This window comes from Temnothorax americanus, unplaced genomic scaffold (genome assembly GCF_048541705.1).
Source record: "Temnothorax americanus isolate GAGA-0224 unplaced genomic scaffold, ASM4854170v1 Scaffold64, whole genome shotgun sequence".
Lineage (NCBI taxonomy): Eukaryota > Metazoa > Arthropoda > Insecta > Hymenoptera > Formicidae > Temnothorax > Temnothorax americanus.
Window position 1 is genome coordinate 669,297 of NW_027509786.1, and position 22,239 is coordinate 691,535.

Sequence of the window (22,239 nt, forward strand, 5' to 3'; positions counted from 1 at the left end):
AATTTTCTGTAAGTCCTACCTATTCGTCTGTCCCTCCTCGTTGATTCAATCGAGGGTTTCCTGCTACCCACAACTCGATGAATCATTTTATGCATGCTACTCCTACCTCCGTAACCCAACTTTCACCGTCTCTCTTTTTCTCTCTCTCTCTTTCTCTTTTCCTCTTTTTTCCCTGCAAAATCCTCTCTCTTTTACCTCTCTCCTTGTCTGAGTTTTGCCTTCGCAACAACTTCCTCTTCGTCCAGTCTTCTTAAAGCTTGAAGCTCTTTTCGAAGCTTGTCGATCGTTACAACTTATCAAAATTTTATATAAAATAATTTGATTAATTGATTATTTGATTACACTCCCCTAATTGCACAGTGATTTATTTAACTTGAAAACAAAATTTTTTGGGTACTATTCTATCTCTCGATGAATATAAAAAAATATTAAAACAAAATTAATATTCTTTATTCTTCAAAATCTGTGTAGAATAAACTGTGGTTTTTAAAATTGAAGTATGCAGCTATATATGAACGTTGCTTTGTAATCTTCGTACCTCGTTTCTTCAAATATCAGATAGACATTATTCCCTGCAATTCGTCTCCCACTCAGCTCGTTTTATTCAGATCGGATAATTTCCACACTCGCATGCCAACAGCCCACCGACCGACCATTGTTCGCAACCAGACCGAGGTTGATAGTATCGCTGGTTAGTCAGCGGTAGATACCTACGCACTATCGAACGACGATGATTCCCCTGATGGGAGCCGTTATCCGACGAAGGAGTGGATCATGCTGTTTCGGAACTTTCCGCCCTTGGGAAATAGCAAACTATTCCACGCGTGATCTTCTCTTCTCTCGAACTTGAAGCGTTATACGATCCTCTGACTATAATTGAATCGGTGCGGTGGTAGACGTCGGTTGGTCTACACAGCCAATTTGCGCTCTTCATGCAGTCTCATGGCTCGCCAGTATTGTGCTTCTTCATCGATCGCACGATTTATGATTTTCAAAAATCCACACAACTAATGAAAAACGTTAATCTACAATCTAGAAGTATTAATCTACAAGGTAACGCAAAAGTAATCACATGCATAACGTTTGCGGCGTGATACTATCTCGATATTGCAAATAATGCAAAATAGCCTCGACGTCCAATAACAATTAGACAAAACGAAGCAATCAGTAAATAGCAACTTGAAAGGTATATAATTATCGCCCGTATACCCGTACGCGGTTTTCCACATTTTTCACCACGCTTATGGATATTTATAAACATGAAGAGAGACATTATGTAAGTCGGATATGGGCGGTACGTATAGGTACATACGCGATCCTACGTACAAAGTCGCATGGCGGACGGATGTTAATGAGCAATATTACGTTTCCTGAGCGTCGTTGACCAAGAGATAGGATCCCTTTTACATACGGACAATACGCTTTCGTTATATTATACATTAAGGCTCCTGGGCTAGGTAGTCACCGCGGCCATATTGGATTCTTACTATCGAGGCGAGGAAAACATCTAATTTTAAGTTGCGGTATTTTCCGAAATAAAAAGACATTTCAATAAAAAATCACGACAGATCGTTTCAACACACTTCAAAAATTGACCGGATACTATCCTTTTCCCTCGACAATAAACAAACAGCCATAAAACGAAGCCTAAACATACGGAAAACAAGCCGTTTTCCGACTATCGAAAGGAGTGATATATTTCTTGCAAATCTTACCATCCGGTCAATTTCACGAGTTTCACGAATACGTTAAACGTTAGAGCACAAGTACGAATAATAAAGAAATATACCGCAACTTAAAATGAGGTTGTCAACGTGTCACAAGACAGAATTCTCCATTGGAGAGAGTGAGAGGAGAGAGTTCTTATTTCTGCCGCGACGGTACGGCGCCACCGTCAACGCAGAGTTCTCGGCTCAGGGACCAGGAGCCTTAAACGCATAAGATCGCGATATCTCGAGGTTCAAATAGAGCGAGAAGAGAAATGTGTGATTTTGAATTTTTTCTTAAAGCAAATAAAACATTCCGATTTAAATTTAATTATGAGATTCATAATATTTATATTAAAATTATAATTTTTTATATTAAAATATCAAGTAATTTGTTTCGCGTTGGTAAAAGGAAATGTCAAAGTACAGGGTCACGATCAAAAAAGAGAGTGGAACGGGCTAAGTATACAGTGTGTCGAATTATATCTTGGATTCTGCTTTGCTTCTCATTTCTACAGTTTCCCAATTAAGCTTAATACGCATTTAAGCTAATAAAATCATTCGAATCGCGTATCGGACAACTTTTTACTTCGTTCAATTGACGGGGCCCGAACTTCTCTCAAGACTCGTCTGCTCCCTCGCACGTGTGTGAGTCAGTCACGTGAATCACTTCAGATAAGCCAATCGAGTACAATCAGCCCTTGTGCTCTTACAAGACGCGAGTGCAACTTTCTCCGTAACTTAGTGCGCAGCCTTCCTGTTAAATCAGGATCGATTAATTGCAGACAGATAAGCAACGTACGAATTCGTGCAATCGCGCGTGATAATAATCCATAGGAAATTTATAATTAATTGAAGATAAATCAATAGATATTCATGCAACAGTTATACTTAACAACTTGATGTAATTTGTATATTATAAATTCATTAAATAATCCAAATTGATTTAGAGTTAATTTAGATAAATTTAAACATTTCAACTCTAGTATCAATTTTTTCATATTTTTAAGCTTGATCTACAATGTGCTCTTTGCTTTCTGTTTTTTGCTCTTAACCTGTTTGCGACTATCTCGTATTTCGCAATTGCGTCGCGTAACGCGATGTTTTTTGTTCTCTGTCGCCTAAGATAAAAATTAACGAACTTCAGAAGAGACAAGAAACATCACGTTACGCGACGGAATTGCAAAATACGAGATAGTCGCAAAGAGGTTAAGAGCAAAAAACAGAAAGCAAAGAGCACATTGTAGATCAGCCATTAAACTCTACGTTTGTGCTCTAATTGAGATACATCAACACAACTCTTGCGTTCGATCGTTATCGTCGTTGTAGGTTCTCATTAGCTCAATATACACAGTGTTACACGCGTTAATTTCTTATTTAATCGAGCCAACGTTCATCACCATAATTAATTAATTCGTGGAAAAAAGTTGCCATTTGCCGGGGACGGACGTTCGCAATGAAAAGCGCATAACGAGGGACAAGGACATTATCCCACTCGTTATTCTCGCAACCATACGTGCTCTCACGTTAATAAACCGCCGTAAAATCAAGCCGTAATGTCGAAGACGCGCGGGTGCGTTTCGATAGTAAGGAGTTTCACCTCGGATTCTCCGGGACGGAAATAGAGTGCGTGGTGCATATGTGCACGCATCGCGGACGTTACATCGGCGTTCGTTGAGTCGCGCGGGGAATTATGCGCAGGCATGTGTACCAATGTTCGATGTTATTTAATGTTATTTGCACAATCAGTAAGAGCGAAATTACGAGAACTTGAAAAAATTAATTGAACGAAAAAAAATGGAATTCGCGAACGCTATAGACGATTACGATTAATACGCAACATTTCGGTCTCTATGTAGCATTTAATTTTTTAGCAGACATTCTTGCACGGTCTATAAAGAACTACCATGCAATTTAAATCAATATGCATGTTTATTTGTCTTCAGAAAGCTTTTGCGTATTATATTTTATCATTGCATATTGCGAGTTTATGTTTTCTCTTTTCGGAATCTCAATTGGAATGTAATTTCTCGATTTTACGCGACATTCTTTTCGTTGTTATAGAGACTTCGAGAAGTCCGGGCGACGTTTTAAAATCACCTGTAAAGTACATTCCACGTTCCATCCGTTACACGATCGCATGAGGAACATGGGCCACCATAAAGGCGGGCAGTGGGTGCTAATAATGCGAGCATATGGTGTCGCGGCAGGTGGTAGTAATAATATATCGTCAGCTGCTGCTGAATATCAGCGTATGTGTTATCGGGGTCGCGACAGGCTCTCCTCAACGCTTTCGGAAGCCATCAAGATCCATTCGACATTAAAGTGTCTCAAAAGAGATGTTACATTCTCAATAACTCGTTCAATAACCGAACGACCTTGGCTGATTTTGACGGAAGAAATGATAAATGTGTATTTCCAAGCGTTCCAATTAACCCGAATCTCCCCAAAGTCACGATCGCGACCGTACCTCGAAAGTACTCTAAATATAACGGGTAGTAGTCGAAACCGAAGCATTTTGCGATATTTGCCTCTCCAGTCCTTTACCCAGACTGCCGAGGTTTATATTTGGCGGAGAAGGCTACATGCATTCCCTCACTCTCTCTCCTCTCCTCTCCTCTCTTCTGTTCTTTTTCGAACACTTCCATCTCTGAATTTTTTTTCTCCTGCTCACATTCAAAATTAGAGGTGCTTAAAATTAGCGGGCGAAAGGGGAGAATCTCTCTTTCTCTTTCTCTCTTTCCCTCTTTTTTCAGAGACACGTGGTTAGCTGAAAATGCTCTCGCAAGAGAATAAGGAACACAGAAAAGTCGACGAGGAAGACCTCGAAGAAACGTAATCCGAGAGGCCACATCCGCATTACTTTTAAACCGCGTTTCACGCCACTCCGCCGTTTTTCCTCTCCGCCTCGCCTCGTTAAAATCGTGTTCATTCTGCCGCGCCGTTCGAACGGAACCGAACTCGAAATAGAACGATTCCATCGGAATATAAGAGAGTCTCGAGTGAAGTTTAGTTTACTAAGGCTCGACTTCGATACATTCGTATCGTCCGACGATAGCAAAGCGTGAATGCAAAAAAGTGTATATAAGGCTGGGTATACTCACTAGGACCGTGCAACGTGCAACGCAACGGTTGCTACAATTTTTACACAGTAGATTTGTTCCGGAATAAGACGTACTCACACTAGTTGCAGCAACCGTTGCGTTGCATGTTGCACGGTTTTAGTGAAAACTCCCATCTGTGATCGCAACAAATTAACACTACAGTAGTCGTTAGTGATCAATGCTATAAAAATCTTGTAAACGCTTATAAAAAATGAACGTTATCTAGTATAAAATTTTGAATAGCATAAATAGCTATTAACAGTGTGAAGTAAAAAGTGTGCGGTAACTCAACACAAAATATCTTCAGTATCGTTAGAATTACCCGCGATATATGCTCGGACTAGAATCGGATGCGGATCGAGACTATAATAGGTAATATGCTTCTCGGAAGATCGTCGCTAACCGATAGGATTAGATATCTTACAAGTAGGTTTGAATCTGTTTGTATAGTTTCTCTATGATTTCGAAAAATAAAAGCAATACTTTCAAGTAGACCCGAACCTGGACGAAATAGGTTCGAACCTTCTATGAATAACTCGAAAAACAAGAGTATTACTTCCAGCAGGACTCGAATCTACTCAAGTATGTTATTGCGGATATTTTTTTCTTTTTTCGTAGTACTTTACTAGAAATTTGACGTCCCTTCAAAACGATTGTATATAAAGAGGTAATTATTTTAATATAGGATTGTTTTTTGATAATTATAAATATTATACTATCAATCGTTAAAATTGAATATAATAAAAATATAAATAAAAATGTACAAATGTAGACTAAAAGTTACTTAAAACCTTTACACACATTACTTTCTTTAAACTAACAATTAACTTCATTCTTAGAATTCAAGTTATTATTTGTGTAAAAGACTCAATTTTTTAAGATAGAAATTAATAAGTACATTTTGAATCCTGCAAGTACTCATACTAAAATTCAAAACAAACCTAGTTGGAATCGATTATTTTACAAGTACAATGTATAAAATATTATTTTTTTACTATTACTGGGAACCCTCTTAGAAAATAAAACTTGATTATTGGATTTGACTTGGATTTTTAATACATATCGAACTTGATCCCGTACCTAATTGTCGCGTGAATTAACTCGCGATCGACAACGTTAATAATCCCCAATTTGACTACTTAATCGAGATCGGCCGATCATGGCGATCATTACGTCGTGTCGTTTCGCAGTGGCATTTGATAACTAAATCGTGCCGGTGCTTCCTATATGTCGCGTATCAGTCGTATGCGGCACACGTGCATGTAGCGGAGCGAATGAGACGCGTAGTAACGTAATCCGGCTTGCGTCGCTGATCGATAAAGGTATAATATCGCGGCTTGCACGAGGATAAAGTGTTATTTTGTCGAGAGGGGTCATATATATCGATCCGATGACCGATCGCGTGCGCGCCTCCGAAACTCGATCGAAGTCTCCTGATCGAATGTTTGCAGAGACTTTTGCTTGCAGAGAGCAGCAAGTTGTTTTTTTTTCTCCAGTATACTTTTTCCTATCTTCGATAATAATTCATATCAAATGCATTCTTACGAGGATACATTTACAGGTTGCACCTCGAATTAAATCCGAGAGAGCGAAAGGGAATGAAGAGGGGAGGGGGCACGTGAAAGAAGTCGAGTTTAAACTTCGTGCGAGCGATTTGGAGTTGAATTTAGATTACACTTAAATGCATGTCGACATGAGTAGGCCGCGATCTTCTAGCCTAATGAAGACTCGGAGAAAACGCACTTTTATGCGCGACCGCGTTTACGCAGCTGGAGAAATCCGCCAGGTGCTCGAAGCGCGCACAACTATCGCAAAAGCAATAGCGCTTAACTGCAAGCGGCTAATCGCCAGTGGAGAACGCCGCTCTTCTTCTTCCATTAGAATAATCGAAAAACGTTATGTGTATGCTTGAAGCAAGAAAATGCGAAACTTTTTACGTCGGTCGGGGTAGCGAGATAAAGCCGACCGCGCGCGTACTCCAAGCATCGTCCAAAGTCCAAGAGTGTCGGCGACATTACGCGGACATTAATGTCCTGTCGAATAAGCAATTAATTATCCGGCTGATGTGTTTCCGCGCGCGTGGGCGAGACGCTTAGAGTTACATATGTATTATCGATGCGTTGCCGCGCTTCGCCGCGGGACGAGCATCGAATACTCGTATCGTCGTATCGAGTAAACAGTCGATATCCGACCGGTTAGCGTCCGCAGGATCTCTGCGTGGGTGCGCTCGGTGTACGGTGACACGTGGACGTGTACTTATCGTTACCGATTCTCCAATCGTCGCTCGTCGTCAGCGTATAGGATCGTGTCGCCGTCGCGGTCGTACCGTTCGACCTACTCGCCTCGATCTCTCTACGACGACGTTTACGACACGCGTGGCTCCTTCTCGCTCGCGCTTCTTTCTCCCAGGCCGATCGATCGTGTTTGGCACGAAGGATAGAGAGAGAAAGAGAGATGTATGTATGAGCAATATGAAGCAATCAACGTCACCACGAAAACGAGCAATCGAACACCTACATTGGTGACTGATAAATAAGTAGTCAATAACGCTCGGTCACATCAAGAGGAGGAAGTTGATGTGAGGGGGGGGGAGTCGACGTTCTGTATTGTGCTTTTTTCTCGGATTCGTGATGATTGATAATAATATTGAATATCGATATTCGGCATGCAAGGTTTTGTTTGCATTTAATTGTTAAATGCAAACGAAAATGTCTAATTAAAGGAATAAAATTAAGGAAATTCACTGTTACTTTTTAACAAACGGTATTCTAGCTGCGTATTAGGAAAATTAAATTTCTTAATCTATAATTATGCGCAATAACGTTACTTTCTTCATATGTAAATATCCTCTGGAATATTTTGTACGAAGGTAGGTCAGACTTCGGATAAATTAACGAACAGGAAGAGACTGATGTGGAAGTATCGACGTTCTGTATATAATATCGTGCTTCCCTATATTGGATTCGTGATTAGTATTGAATATCAAGGTTGAGCACAAGGTATCATTTATTTGTTAAATGTGAACGAAAGTGTCTAATTAAAAAAAAATAAAATTAAAGAAATTATCTGCTATATTTATTGAAATATCTTGTCCAAATGTAGATCAGACTTCGGATGAATTAATGAACAGGAAGAGGTTGATGTAAGGTGTATCGAGAGACGCGCGACGTTCTGTATCGTCCTTCCCCGTTAGATTCATAATTAATAATATTAAATAACAATGTTGAGTACAAGGTAGCATTTAATTGTTAAATACAAACAGAGGTTTAATTAAAAGTGTAAAATTAAGAAAATCCACGGTTACTTTTTTACAAACGATATTCTAGCTGTATATAGTATAAGAAAATAAAATTTCTCGATCTATAATTATGTGCAGCAATATATACTTGTTGCGCATGCCAACATCTACCTGAATACCTCGCGCGACCTCGAATGACTGATCAGATTTCAGATGAATTAATGAAGGTTTGTAATTTTGTTGCAGACACCGAGAGATGACAGGACGACGTCGAGTCCCGGTGGTGCACCCGGCAATCACACCTCGACCTTATCGCCGTCGCCGGTCGGCGACGCGCCCTTGGGTAGGGCGCTGATGGAAGCAGCCTTGCAGCAAGCCGTGACCGGCGTCCAGCCACCCTTAGTCGTCACGCCGTCCGGGTACTGGGTCGACGGTAAAGATCATCGACATACCCTCGATTCCGCCGGCAGACCATTGCTGCCGGCGCAGCCGGCTTGGCAGCCCAGGATAGACCAGGACGACACGGCCAAGTGCTATCGCCGCTTCTTCGTCGGCAGGGTGAGTTTCTCGCTTCTGTTACAATATCCTATACCTAACATCGGAATATCGCGTCATCTTTTTAAGAAGACGAAAAACAGCCGGGAAACTGAAAGAGTTTGAAATACTAGCGGGACTCTGTATCACTTGCGTCTCTGTGATCTTCGGCTAAATATAGATACACGAAGAATATATGGTGGTCTAGATAACTTATGCGTGACAGAAGCGCGATAAAATCGTGGATGTTTGTCAACATCTGCAGACCTCTATAATATGGGCGTCTTTAAGGCGCGGCGGCGCGTCTGCTCCAAGATCTCTCGGATATATCAACCATGTATTCCTACACAGTCTTTTCTATATTTCATATCTTCCGACCGTCTTTTTTCGAACGATTTTCTTAATTTATCCGATTCGTCATCGAGATCAGAGCGTCACGCGGACATTATTCCGCCCCTGCAACCATATTCGAGTGCAAGAACCGTGATGAACCATGATCACTCAACCGACGTATGTACGTACGTAGGTGTGCGAGGAAAGGAGGAGGACGCGTGCACGGAGGAGACGGAGATAACGAGAGGGAGAAAAGGAAGAGTCACGGCGTGGGAGGGAAAAGAGGTGGCACGTAGGAAAAGGAAAAGAGCACTTTGGACGTGGGAGTGGGAACGTTCTCATAGCTCGCACGAAAGTCCGATGCCTGGAACTAAGAGGGAATCCTCCTCTCCTCTTTCTCCTCTCCTTTTCTACTTCTTCTCCGCCGATATTCATCCGTCGTTGATTTTCGCGATTCCTACTCGCGATTTTCTTCCACACCTCTGCGCTTCTGTCACTCTTTTTCAATCTCTTCCATCCCTCGGTTCTCTCTCTCTTTGCGTTATTTACATCGTCGGATCATCGTCATGACGGGACCAGAATTTTCCTTCGGGAATGACGAGAGACACGATTCGTGTACGAAGAAACGAAAAGAATACGATCTTTCTCGATGAAAAAGTGCACGCGCGAGAAACGGAGCCGTCGACGACGGAAATGCGCGATTGCGGAATTGCTAAAACTGCGTAAGAGATAGCCAAATGACGTAATTGGTGTGATCGGCGTAACAAAATCTTCCATCGAGCGAAGTTATCATTATTTACTGCTAATTAGGCTCGCTATTATTACGCGTCGATGAGTCACAACGTTCTTTACGCCGTTACTATTATTACCAAGTTTTACTGCAAGTATTTCGGAATGTTACATATCTGCTCGGAAAGTCTGCTAATTAGCGATTAGTTGAGTGCGCAAGAAAAAGAGCGCGTTATTTTCCGCTTCCGGCACACCGTTCAGGCAGTTTTTCTAGATAAGACTCGACGGATGAGTTCCCGTTCCGCCTATTGTTACCCGACGGTGTTACCTTTTATTCGGATCGCGCTTGTTTTTCTGACTTGCAACGCTAACGCTTGAAATCCTTAATTTTATGAAGTAACGCTTTACGATAATCCGCGCGGAAACACGAGATACACTCTGACGTATAAATCCGAAATTAAATAGTTTGTGGAAATGCTACGAGTAATGTAAACGCGATGCTACAACGTCAGAAGCGGGTCTCTCCATGTTGACGCGTGATAATTGAAATTCAGAAAGCGTGCGCGTTTTAATTTCCGAATTTTCGTGTTTCACAATCTCTGCAGAATACTCTGTATAGAAAATAACCATGTCTCGTGTTCTTCTCGTTAAGAAATTCGGCGGAAAGAACACGATGCGAGTGCAACAGTCGTGTTGTACAATACACTAACGCGAATAACAACAAAACGGATTAGTCGATCAGTCAAAATTGAATCCCTATAATCTCGAGCCGCGAGGTCGATCTTGTTACGTCTCGCGTCGCGAAAATAGCGCGGCGGGAACACGCACCTTCGCTAGAGCGCGATACCACGGTATCGCGTGTTCTCTCGTAATGCCGTTTGTTACGCGCGTCAAGAAAAGAGAAGTGGCCGGGTCGCACACGTGGAAGAGAGAGAGAGAGAGAGAGAGAGAGAGAGAGAGAGAGAGAGAGAGAGAGGCAATTACTTGCGGGAGATAAGAATGGTGCGCGAGTAATTCGAACCGTAACAGCGCGAACGGTTGTACACCTCGGAGCTGATCATAACGGCTAACGATATCAATCGAGAGGTTGGAGAACAAAGGAGAGTATGGAGCATGGGGTATGAAAGTATGGAGTACGGAGTAAAAGCCCGTTGCTTACAATAGAAGGGCGCGCCGTCTTCGAGTCCGCATATAATGGCAGGTTGGACGATATTTTCTCAACATTTAAAGGCACAGATCTTGCCCGATAAGGGATGAGCCGGGCGTATAGACATTTCGATAAGAATTAATACGCGCGAAGACCATAAACCGTAACACACAAAGTCCACGAGTCCAATAGTAAAAAATCCAGAGAGTTACGTAAGAAATATGTCACATCGCGCTTACTTTAAATTTGTATTAAATTATCGTTTGGAATCCGCTGCAATTTTTCATGGATTTTTTATGGTAATTTTAATTTGCGACTGGTCTATAAATCTCAATTTCAATTTGCGATTAATTTAACAGCCGGTTTAATTATAATTCGCAATTAATCTCGTCGAAATCTACGCCGAACAGTTACCTGATATTATTACGTTTAACAATTTAATAGTCATACCGTTGCGTTATTAATGCTGCAGCAATAATGACAGTGGTAATAAACGTACGTACAATAACTCGACGGCATGAACTCCTGTGAACTCCGGGCACGTTGCCCTTTCTAACTCCCTCCTCCATTTCCCATCCGAAGGTTAGTAAAACGCCGGAGGGGCAGAAGGGAGTGGTGTATGCATGCATTTCACCGTGCACCATTCTGCGCGACCCGACCTTTTCATGCGTCTCTCTAAGCCTCTCTCGGCGCTTTTGCTCGCGTGCAACGCACGGTCAACGACGATGCACCGTTTTTATTCGCCGCGCCGTTGCCCTGCCGACTATCGCGGCTTCGGCAAAACGGTAGGAAACGCTCGCCGCCTGCTCGCAGCCGCCTTTACGGTTATCCGTAAAAAACCGGAGAAACGTATATAAGAACCCGAGGACCCCGTTTCTCTCCCTTGCCTCGTGTCGAGGAGCCTCGCGGAGGACACGCGCGGAATCGTGCGGTCGCGCATTTCCTAGATGAATAATTAAATATAAGGAAACTCGGGTAAATTTTCAGTTGGAGCTGACGTTTGTACGTGAAACGAGATAGCAGATTGTTGTTATTTTACTGGGACAGTTTTTATCTTAGCGTTTCAATTTTCCTTCGTATAATATTACAGCAATTTTTTGCGATGTATTGTCCTATTACTTCAACACGTATACCATATTCTCTCCTTGTAATAATATTTAAATGCTTCGATCAAAGCTTCACTTTGTAACTCGTGCAGCTCCCTGCAGCGATTACGAGGACATTCATACACAGAAAAGGGACAAGTGTCAAATCAAAACTTACATACTCAAATTACGCAACAATCTATAATCTTTTTATAAGAATTTCAACTTTTTATTTCAATTTTTTTTCTTAATTGAACTACCTGATGACTTCAGTCAAGCAAGTTTTCTTCGCGCAATATAATCTCATTTCAAGATTATAAATTGTTGCTTATGTACGAGTATATAAGTCTTGATTTAATACTTCTTTTTTTCGTGTAGATGTGTCAGAAAGGAAAAACCAATGTAAATTCACCTACTTCCGCTTGGCGAACATACACACGAAACGAGGTAGCGACAAAAAGCTGCTAATCGAACAAACCTGCTAATAAACTCGCAGGAGAGACTGTTTGCGTAATGCGTTGTCTTCGATACGCGGTGTCTCGTGCGAGGGACACCGTGTACGATATACGCGCGAGACAAAACACGCTAACTACAGTTTGCAAAAGCGTGGTGGACGCGTTGCTGATGCGTAACACGGTGCGCTCAGGGCCGCGATCGCACGCGTGCATATTTATTTTACTCGCGGTAATTTCGTAACGCCTAATTGAATCCGGAACGCGTGAACTACCGTAATTGTTCTAACGGACGTTGCATCGCCACGTCGATTGTGTCTCGCGACGTCAACACATAGATTAACGCACTTTTCGTATCCGATTCGTATTTGCTTATTTATATATGGAAGGGGTAAAAACACCAGAGTGGTGTAAGTCAAATTTTTAAAAATATTTTCTCGTGTGCTAAGATGCAATTTGTATATTGTAGAGATTGCACGTATATGCACACGAGAAAATATTTTTAAAAATTTGACTTACACCACTCTGGTTTTTACCCCTCCATATGTATGCTTAACGCCTTAAAGAAACGTCGCCAAACACGCATTACTTAACAAAAGTTATTGAATAATAAATGAAACTTGAGCAATATGTGAATGTCACAAGAAAATGGAGAAGTGCCTTTTCGGTAGAGTTGTATCTTTGTAATCTAATATTTTTTCGTGCGTGAATTTATAATATATGTCGCAGGGACTTCGTGTAATTCGTTTTTTTTTTTTGGAAAATCTCTAGGGAATCTATAAAAAATCAGGATATTGTAAAATGAATAAAAATTATATATATAATATAAATATAAATTGACATATAAATATAATTTATAAATATGAATTAAAATAAAAATCTTAGCTCACAATTTCACTGATAGAATTCAGGATCTTGCAAAACACTAAAATCTAAAATCTCGTAAAATTGTGTAATTTTTATTTATTTCATACTATTCCATAATGAGAGAGAGAGAGAGAGAGAGAGATTTTTTTGTGAATTTCCTAGAGATTTTGCAACAAAAAGAATTACACGAAATCCTTGCGACATGTGTTTTCCACTCGACAAATTGCGCGTCGATTATTATATATCGATCTTGAAACACAGTCTCGGTAGAATATTCACACGATTAAATCGATAATCAATTTAACAATACTGCTAATAAGTATCCTTTAAATCACTGCAAAGAGTTTATTACGAAAGAATTATTTAATTTTACGAAATCTCGGCCTTTTAAGTTTGTCGCTATTTTCCGAAAACACCCTATATATTCGACGTTGTATTTCTCCTTTATGCCGATATTTCGGAGACGCATTTAGAATCTCGATGATCCCGATGAACTTTTGGTTTTTCAACGGGTTCGCGTTGGAGGAAGCTTATCGCGGACAAAAGATGAAGTTTTTTTCGGCCAATCTATCCAACCGTATCCTTGAGCATTGTTCTACACGCGTTTCTCACGATTTTCTCAGCTTTTCGACGAATTCCTGAAAGACGCGTCAGCGACAGCGTGGTATCCGCAGAGGAACCGGAAACCGTGGCTAATTGCCGCGCGTAACTGCCCCGCACGACCGCGAAACACGCGCGTCGTCTTATCGTCTCGACTTCTTTTTTCCGCAGGAACACGTGAATCTCGTGGGAAGGGACGGTGAGAACGGCCCGGTCCTGGTCTCGGTGAAGGCCGAGACGGTCGCCGGACAGGAACACTGGCGGGTGCTGCTGCGACTCCGGGCGGGATCGACGCACGACCTGGTCCCTGCTACGAATCTCAGCTCGAATCCTACGCCGTCGAAAATGGTCAAGGTAAAAACGTCGGCATTCACCCGCGATGGCCGCGATAATAAATTCTTCCCAGTCAGCGTAACGTCACGCGATGAAATTGCGAATTAAAACGCCAAGGAGACGCGCTTCTGCAGGGAAAGCGTGAAAGACTCCGAAGAATCGTTACCAGCGACTTCAATTCAGAAATTTAAGTTATCGCTGATTGGGTAGGATAGAATGTCAGCAATATCAGTTCAGAAATTGGAGTTGTTGCTGATTAGATAGGATAGAATGTAAAATTTTCGCTTAAAATATTTATTTGCATAGCATGTTTACGTATTTCGTGAAATATTTCGGCGCATTTTGAGATCAATCATGCGACTAGAAATTCTTATCGGGTGGAACGTCGCGTTCCATTTTTTAAACCTGCCGACGCGAAACTTGGCTTTCTTGGAGTTATTGTGCGATTTATCATGCGCTGTTTACGTATCGGAGAAGCGCCGCTTATACTGGGTGGCGTACTCGAGACAGGCATACTCGATTACCTGTGTGTTTGAAGAGATAATAAGAAACGCCTGAGACAACAGTCGCGTTGTGTTTACGGAGAACTGATATTAATACGAGTAAAATGAAACGCTCACGGTCCCGGTTTTTCGAAGTTGTTTTAAGATCAAACAGTTGCTCGCACGCAATCGGATTTCTCGTAACGAGGAACGAACCAACGACGATGAGGATTTCAATCTAGCGCGATTATCGAATACGGTGTTATCGTGCGTTTGAATTATTTATTAAACTTACAATAGATGAATTATGCAACATGACAGCATTTTTTTCACATTAGCGCACTTCCAAAAAAGCATAGAAATATGATCGTGATAAAAGGAGCAACACACATTTAGAGAATTCTCAAATTTATGTGTGAATTTTCAGCAAACTAAATCAAAACTTAAAAATATAAGTTAATTGATGAAAAATTTTGTAAAGAGAATTGAGTAAAAATCAAATTTTCGAAAGAGTTATTTTCAAATCGTTATTTTTATTAAAATCGTATATTTTTATTAAAATCGATGTGGCGGCAGTGTGGTCTAGCGGTAGAGCGCCAGACTCGTAATCTGAGGAACCAGGTTCGAGTCCACTAGAGCCATGGAAAGTTTTTTCCGAAAGCTGCGCGCCTTCCGTGCAAGATTAGGGCCCTTGTGCGGAGCAAACTGGGCTCCGTCTTTCGGAAAGAGACGTTAAGCCATTGGTCCAAAGGGTTAAAGTGAGAGGGATATGTAATAAATTGTCCGCATCGATTCTGTCATATTCCGTCGTTGCGTTGCCAGTACAATTGCTTTATTATCTCCGCGAGAAAACTATTAAAATCGATGCGAATATAAATAATATAAATCATAAAATAATTTTATTTTCCATCTTTTTCCTTTTGTACGTTTCTTTCGGATTTTGTATCGTTTTTCATACTGGCTATAAAACATTTGTAAATTGCAGAAATATTGATAGCGCTCAAGCGCTTTCGAAAAATGAATAAAACATTTCATAGAGCGACTGTTAAAAATTCGTTACCTTCAGGCGATGGAAATGCTATATCCGGCCTTGAGTCTTATATTCTATCGGTGTATTCCTATGCAAAAACGCATAGACGCGCTGAATAATTTAACGTCCACCGCGTGTATGCATGCTTTATCTCTGTCTCTCTCTCTCTCTCTCTCTCTCTCTCTCTCTCTCTCTCTCTCTCTCTCTCTCTCTCTCTCTCTCTCTCTCTCTCTCTCTCTCTCTCTCTCTCTCTCTGTGTCTCTCTGTCTCTCTCTGTCTCTCTTGGCTGTTACGTGCGCGATCGCCGTGGCAGGAGGAAGTGAGAGAAAGAGAGAGGAAAATAGAGAAAAGGAGAGAGAGAGAGAGAGATAAGGAGGCGTGCCGATGTGATAAAACACAGGAAAGACCTTGCCTCGCTTTTTCGTAATCGTGTCTCGGTCACGTGTTGTTCGTATAGTGTTCGTACATGTCCTCATCGAGAAATATTTCTTTCGCAGGCGATCAACGAGTCTCTAAACGTGAACCCCCTGATGCCGGTCATGTGTCCCGGTGGTGGTACCTTGATAGCCCGTTACGACGAGCACGCCCTGGTCTCCAGGTTCAAGTTTGGCGTTCTCCACCAGCGAGCCGGTCAACTCACCGAGGAGCAGCTCTTCGGCAATCGACAGATTACGCCGGCCTTTCAAGAGTTCCTCGATCTGCTTGGTCAGAAAATTGATCTCAAAGATCACAAGGGGTAAGGTTTCTTTGACTCTTTCCTACACAGTATCCCAATATGGGATACCTGTCTCTTTGCAGTTTTTCCACATTTTATAATTGGCTTTGTGTAATACATTTTTTTATATCCTGACCTTTATGTTCCTGAGATACATATATGTAAAATTGTAAAAATTGCTATTCTCAATATTTGCCTTTTTACTTCTTCTTTATTTTTTTTCGATACTATTTTCCAATTCGCTGGATATTGCAGTTATCGCGGTGGTTTGGATACTCGACACGGTCAAACCGGCGATTCGGCGGTATACGAAGTGTTCCGGGGTCGGGAGGTGTTGTTCCACGTGGCCTCGTTGTTACCGTACAGCCCGGGCGATTCGCAGCAGCTGCAGCGCAAACGACACATCGGCAATGACATCGTTGCCATCATATTTCAGGAGGAACCGACACCCTTCAGCCCGGACATGATCGCCAGCCACTTCTTACACGCCTTCATCGTCGTGCAAGTCATCGACCCCTGCACTCCTAATACCAGGTATATTCTTAGATTCTTAGTTGCTTTCCGTTTATACGCCGCTTGCGTACGTCACAAAGCTTAAACTTGGCAAACGGTCCATTATCGAAACGTTTGTCCAAATATCTTTCACGTCGATCGTGAAAACGTCACTTTTGTTCAAATAATCGATGTTGATTAACGCGAGAAGCAACGAATAATAGTGGCGTTGTATTTTAAGGTACAAAGTCAGTGTGACGGCACGTGACGACGTTCCCTGGTTCGGACCGGCTCTACCGACACCGGCAGTCTTTCTCAGAGGTGTTGAATTTAAAGAGTTCTTGCTCACGAAACTCGTGAACGCCGAGAACGCTGCTTACAAAGCCGAGAAATTCTCCAAGTTGGAGGTAAGTCTCTTTGTCTAGACGCTTTCTTCCGTTTCCGTCATCTGACAAAATGAGAGAACTCGGAGAGTATCGCGTAATTGACATTCAATAGCTCGCTATCGTGACAATTTCTGAAAAGGACTACGCGAAAAAAGACGGGACAACTAAATTAATCGCACGTTTTTCAGCTACGAACTAGATCGGCTTTGTTGGAATCTTTAATGGAAGAACTACAGACCAAAACGGCAGAATTTCTCGGTGGTCCGCTCGGCCTGGGAAATTCCGGCTTGAGCGTTTGCCCAGTGAGTCCAACGAACGACGTATCCGCTTCAGGAAGTAGTGGTAGCGGCTCGCGGTTTATCGATACGGTACGCAAAGCACTGATTTCCCGTGTGAGAAACGCATCAACGGAGAGCGTGCCGCAGCAGCTAGCCAAGAAAGGTCAACAGACGGAGTCCAGTCCTCCGAGCAATCGACAGTCGACTGTCACGAAAGTAAGTAGAAAAGAACGAATGGCAAAGTATTTATTATTTGTTATAGAATAAAGTTTTTTCAATAATTAATCATGACCACGTAAGAGAAATAGTCAGCAATCGTGATATTACACGATAAAAATAGATATACAGAATAAAAATTAAACTGCAATTTTAATTGTAGATTAAAATGTAAATTAAAATATAAATAAGATATAAAATAAACTGATAACTGTAACTATGTCAAGGTAAGCGGCAGCAAGCGTTCAGTGGAACCGTCCAGTCCCCTCGGCTCACCGGATCTAACCCTGAGGAGAGATTCGGAACGCGGTAGTCTCGGCAGCCAGGACAGCAGTCTATCCAACACCGACAATCAAGACAGTAGTCTGGCGACATTGCAACAGGACGAATACGATCGCAGGGAATCGCAAGGCACGAGTGTTATCTGCCTCGACAGGGATGTCACTGTCATCGACAAGATCCCGGCGCCAGCGCCAGCAATGGTACAGCGATTAACGCACGAGAATCTGCGCACACAGGAGAAAACAACGACAGAGGTGACGCAGCGAGTGATCTCGGAAAGCGATGACAGTTCGCTCAACAGCGAGCTCGAGCTCGATCAGGCCGTGTATCCCGATAGCGACACGGGTCTTGAATCTATGAGTTCCGCGGAGACTCACGATACCACAAGGTGTACGGGTAAAGACGGAGTCGCGGAAAACGAAAATTTGAGGATGGAGGTCACTAGGCTCAAATGCGATAAGCTGGATTTGTTGCGGCAAAATGTGGTAAGTAAGAAATAAATCAAATTGAAATTTTTTATCTTCAAATCTCAAAGACTTGCGGTCACGAAGAAATAATATCAAACTTTAATCTCAGACATGCCAACGTGAACTGAAACGTCGTCGAGAAAAGGAACTGCAACTGGAGTCCGATTTGGCAACGGCGTCTAAGGAAATTTTGCGACTACGTGCGATGCTGAAGGAGTGCTCCACGAGCATTCCGCTGGATAACAATAACCAGCAGACATCCACCGTGTGAAGTTTGCGAGCGCGACATGTAGCTTTAGGCATGATTACGAGTTGCTCTCGTGAGATGTTAGATAGTATGGCCTTTGCGGTCGAATACAATTGCATGTGCTGTAGATCTGAAAAATTATCTTCGAAAACGTGCGAAATAAATTTTCTCTTCATCTTTATTAGAGATTTGTCGCAATTCACACGGCTTTCGCACGCACGCTGCTTCTTTCCCGTTACACCACTTTCGCGCATAGTTCAATATCGAGATTACTGAAAGACACGCGAAACAGATATCAACAGATGAACTGAAGAACGTGACAGAGACGTAAAATAAAGCATTAAGACTTTTAAACGCTAGACGAGTACTCGATACTTAAACACTATGTACCTTCCATTCACCAGGAATTCATTACTTCCAAAGGTCTATTGTTAATGCTCCGCGAGAGCATTTAGAGTTTGCAAGATGCTTTACCATGAGGATTGATCATCCAAATCGAGTTTTCTTTCTCGAGGTAGAGATCGGTACAAGTTCTATAAGTCATATACGAGATAGTAGAATTAACACGAATCTGTGAAACTGTGTATAGTGACCAAAGTGTCATCAAGACACTTGCAATATAGATTCAAGATTGTTAGAGTTCTTGTTTGACTTATAAAACACGTGTAATATTTATCTATTAATTTATTGATAGATTTAAGTTGACCATTCGTAGTCAATATACAGATAAGAACATAAAAAGAAGTAGTAGGAATATCTGTAATGTTAGTTATTTTAAGAAGCGCGGATTCTCTCAGCACTTGATATTAAGAAGACGCAAAAGTTGTCACGATGCGCCGCAACAAAAACGTATCTCTCTGTCGAAGCAAACAACATGTAGCTCTCGTTTATTTTTTCGTGGCGCGGATTATCCAATTGTCCACAAGTGGATAAAACTTCTTCCATGTTAGATGCGATCTTACGTAGTCGAGAAACCTTTTGTCATGCGCGATTGCAGAAGGAAATATGTACCGCTAGCTACAGTATTTGTCACGATAGACTTTACCCGTTTATTAGTTTTCTAGTATTAGATACCAGAGAATAGTTTTAGAGAAACCTCTACGAGATTTATTCATCTTCGAAACACCATCCTCGCGTGCTAGTTTTAGCGACAAACTGATTTCCATTTCGTTTTTAACCAACCGTGCACAGCACCAAATTATTTAAGTATGCATCACGTGTCTTCACAAAGTATCGTTACTCTCTTTTGTACTCGCAAACGAAAAATGCGTTATCATTCACTGTTCTCCATCTAAAGTTAAGTATTTTATATTTGTTCTTGGTTGACAGGTGTCGATCTTTCTGTTATTTCTTATGGCTAGTATTAATACGATTCTTATACCATTATTATTATTATCAGCTTTACTATTATTAATACTTTTATTAACATTGATTATGTTGTACTTTGTATGATCATTGTAAATAATCGTTAATATATAGGGCAGACACTCGAAAGCGCTAAGCGAACTGGCACAAAGAGGAGGAACGATGACGTTCACTCACACATAATACCAAAGTTTAATGTAGTAAAATTCATAACTTTTCTTTTTTTTCTTACTTTCCTTGTTTCCCCTGTTTTCCCGTTTTCCATTATTTTTACAGGTTGAAAAGAAATTACAAGTTTCGTTTTGTCAGATACTTTCGCCGAAAAAGGAAATAGAAGCATCGTTCTCGCAACTACTTTGACAGACCGTCATGTTTATCACTGCCTATGCGATGTCGCCTCGACATTTCTCTTTCGAGAATACGTAAAGTCTGTTCTACTACTAATATAACGTGATTGATTGTACCCCAACAACACTTTACATACTATTGAAAAACGACGACTGATATACTGCCGCTGTAGTATCGATAATTTAAACATTTATCTCTCTCTCTCTCTCTCTTTATCGCATAAGAACAAAACTATTTCTACCAAAAATAAGAAAAAAGCGAAATTTTTTTTACCTTAAATTCGATAACAGCAGGAAGAGGAAAAATGATGTAGATGAAGATACTAAAGTCGCAGTATTTCGGACGAACTTATTAATAAAACTAGCATCTTTCAATCTGTTATAGTACTAGAGGATTGAATAGGAATTATATTTTCCGAAATCTACTGATATTCTTATGCTTTTGCGTTATTTATAAATTGATCGAAACGATGACTAGCATATGTCAGCACCATTTAAGTAAGCTTTTGTATATGTCATTGTACAAAGATTCAAAGGCTTGTGGGACATTTTGACATTAAGAACAGTAACGAGATACACATATTATTCTAGAAAAAGAAAAGATATACGAATTTTTCTAAACGCGTAAAAATTATTTCGGGAGGAGGGAAAATATACGAATTATTCTAAATATGTTAAATTGAAAATAATGTACAAAATATCTCATTAATCTAAAATAACGACGGATTTGTTTTCGTTGATCGTTGATCGTTGATGTTATGTCTGATAGAGATCTGCGACAAAGAGAAAATTAAATCCGTGATTCAATTGGATCTGAGGGAGACAATCCGAAATAAGTGGCCGATAAACCAAAGAATACAAGAAAAATTGCGTCTATATAGAGTCTGAACTGCAATATCTATTCTATATATTATCAGAGAAGTGATTACACTGTTCATTAATAGCCCACTGTTCCCAAGCACGGGAACGAGGGTAATCCTCAGAATTTCAACTACGGGATGCAATTACCTTCGTTCTCTTCGTGCAATTTTTTTTTACAGTGTTATCGTTGTGGACGTTTATCTTATCATAGAACGTGTAATTTGAGTATTTTCAGAAATGTCTTGTATACTACCTACTATTAGATATCTATAGAGGATTTATATTACGACTATTTATATAGACTATTATACTCGCAAAGAATTTAATTGAGCCTCCTTACTTGTATGTACATACATAACGTCGAAAGTTGCGTTCAATTATGGAAATCATCGTCTGATCGGTCTCCGGAGACTAAGTTTCATTACTGTCTAGTGTGATTTCTATGCTGGCCTTGCGAAAAGTCAAAGAAAGATTATATCTATATTGTAGTAGAGAGGTATTCATTATTATATTATACCATTATTATACCAAGGACAAGAGAACGGACTGAGGAGTAGAAGAGAGAGGGGGAGGATAGAAAATATTGCCACAGATATATATAAATATATTTTGTATCTAACATTAATTATCCATTTCTACAACTAACTCGAATACTTTACTCTTAGAAAAAAACAATTTATATATACATATATAGAGAGTGTCTTAGATTTCCTGTGATAACTGTTAATGGTTTTGGAGATTATTTTAAGATAAAAATCCTGATATCAAAATGTCAATATTATCTATAATAATTTTAATATCAAACGAATTATTCGCGCATGGTTGCAAACATCGCACAATTAATAATGAAGATATGTATGCAGATATATGTCAATTTTGATATCAGGGACTGATGCTTGAAAACGCTTTCACTATATTATCTTATGCCGAAACGTCTGAGTTT

At 40.7% G+C, this 22,239-nt stretch overlaps 1 protein-coding gene across 7 annotated transcripts in view; it reads left to right on the forward strand.

Moving 5' to 3' along the window:
* Positions 1-20,306, forward strand: part of LOC143905616 (rap1 GTPase-activating protein 1) — a 110,297-nt gene extending 89,991 nt beyond the window's left edge. For all 7 annotated transcript variants that reach the window (XM_077421128.1, XM_077421129.1, XM_077421130.1 and 4 more), the window contains 8 exons: positions 8,295-8,606; positions 13,967-14,149; positions 16,138-16,376; positions 16,611-16,889; positions 17,089-17,254; positions 17,422-17,727; positions 17,955-18,494; positions 18,586-20,306. In XM_077421128.1, coding sequence (XP_077277254.1) covers positions 8,295-8,606; positions 13,967-14,149; positions 16,138-16,376; positions 16,611-16,889; positions 17,089-17,254; positions 17,422-17,727; positions 17,955-18,494; positions 18,586-18,747 — 2,187 coding nt within the window. In that variant the 3' untranslated portion in view covers positions 18,748-20,306. The remainder of the gene's footprint in view (positions 1-8,294; positions 8,607-13,966; positions 14,150-16,137; positions 16,377-16,610; positions 16,890-17,088; positions 17,255-17,421; positions 17,728-17,954; positions 18,495-18,585) is intronic.
* The last annotated feature ends 1,933 nt before the right edge of the window (positions 20,307-22,239 follow it).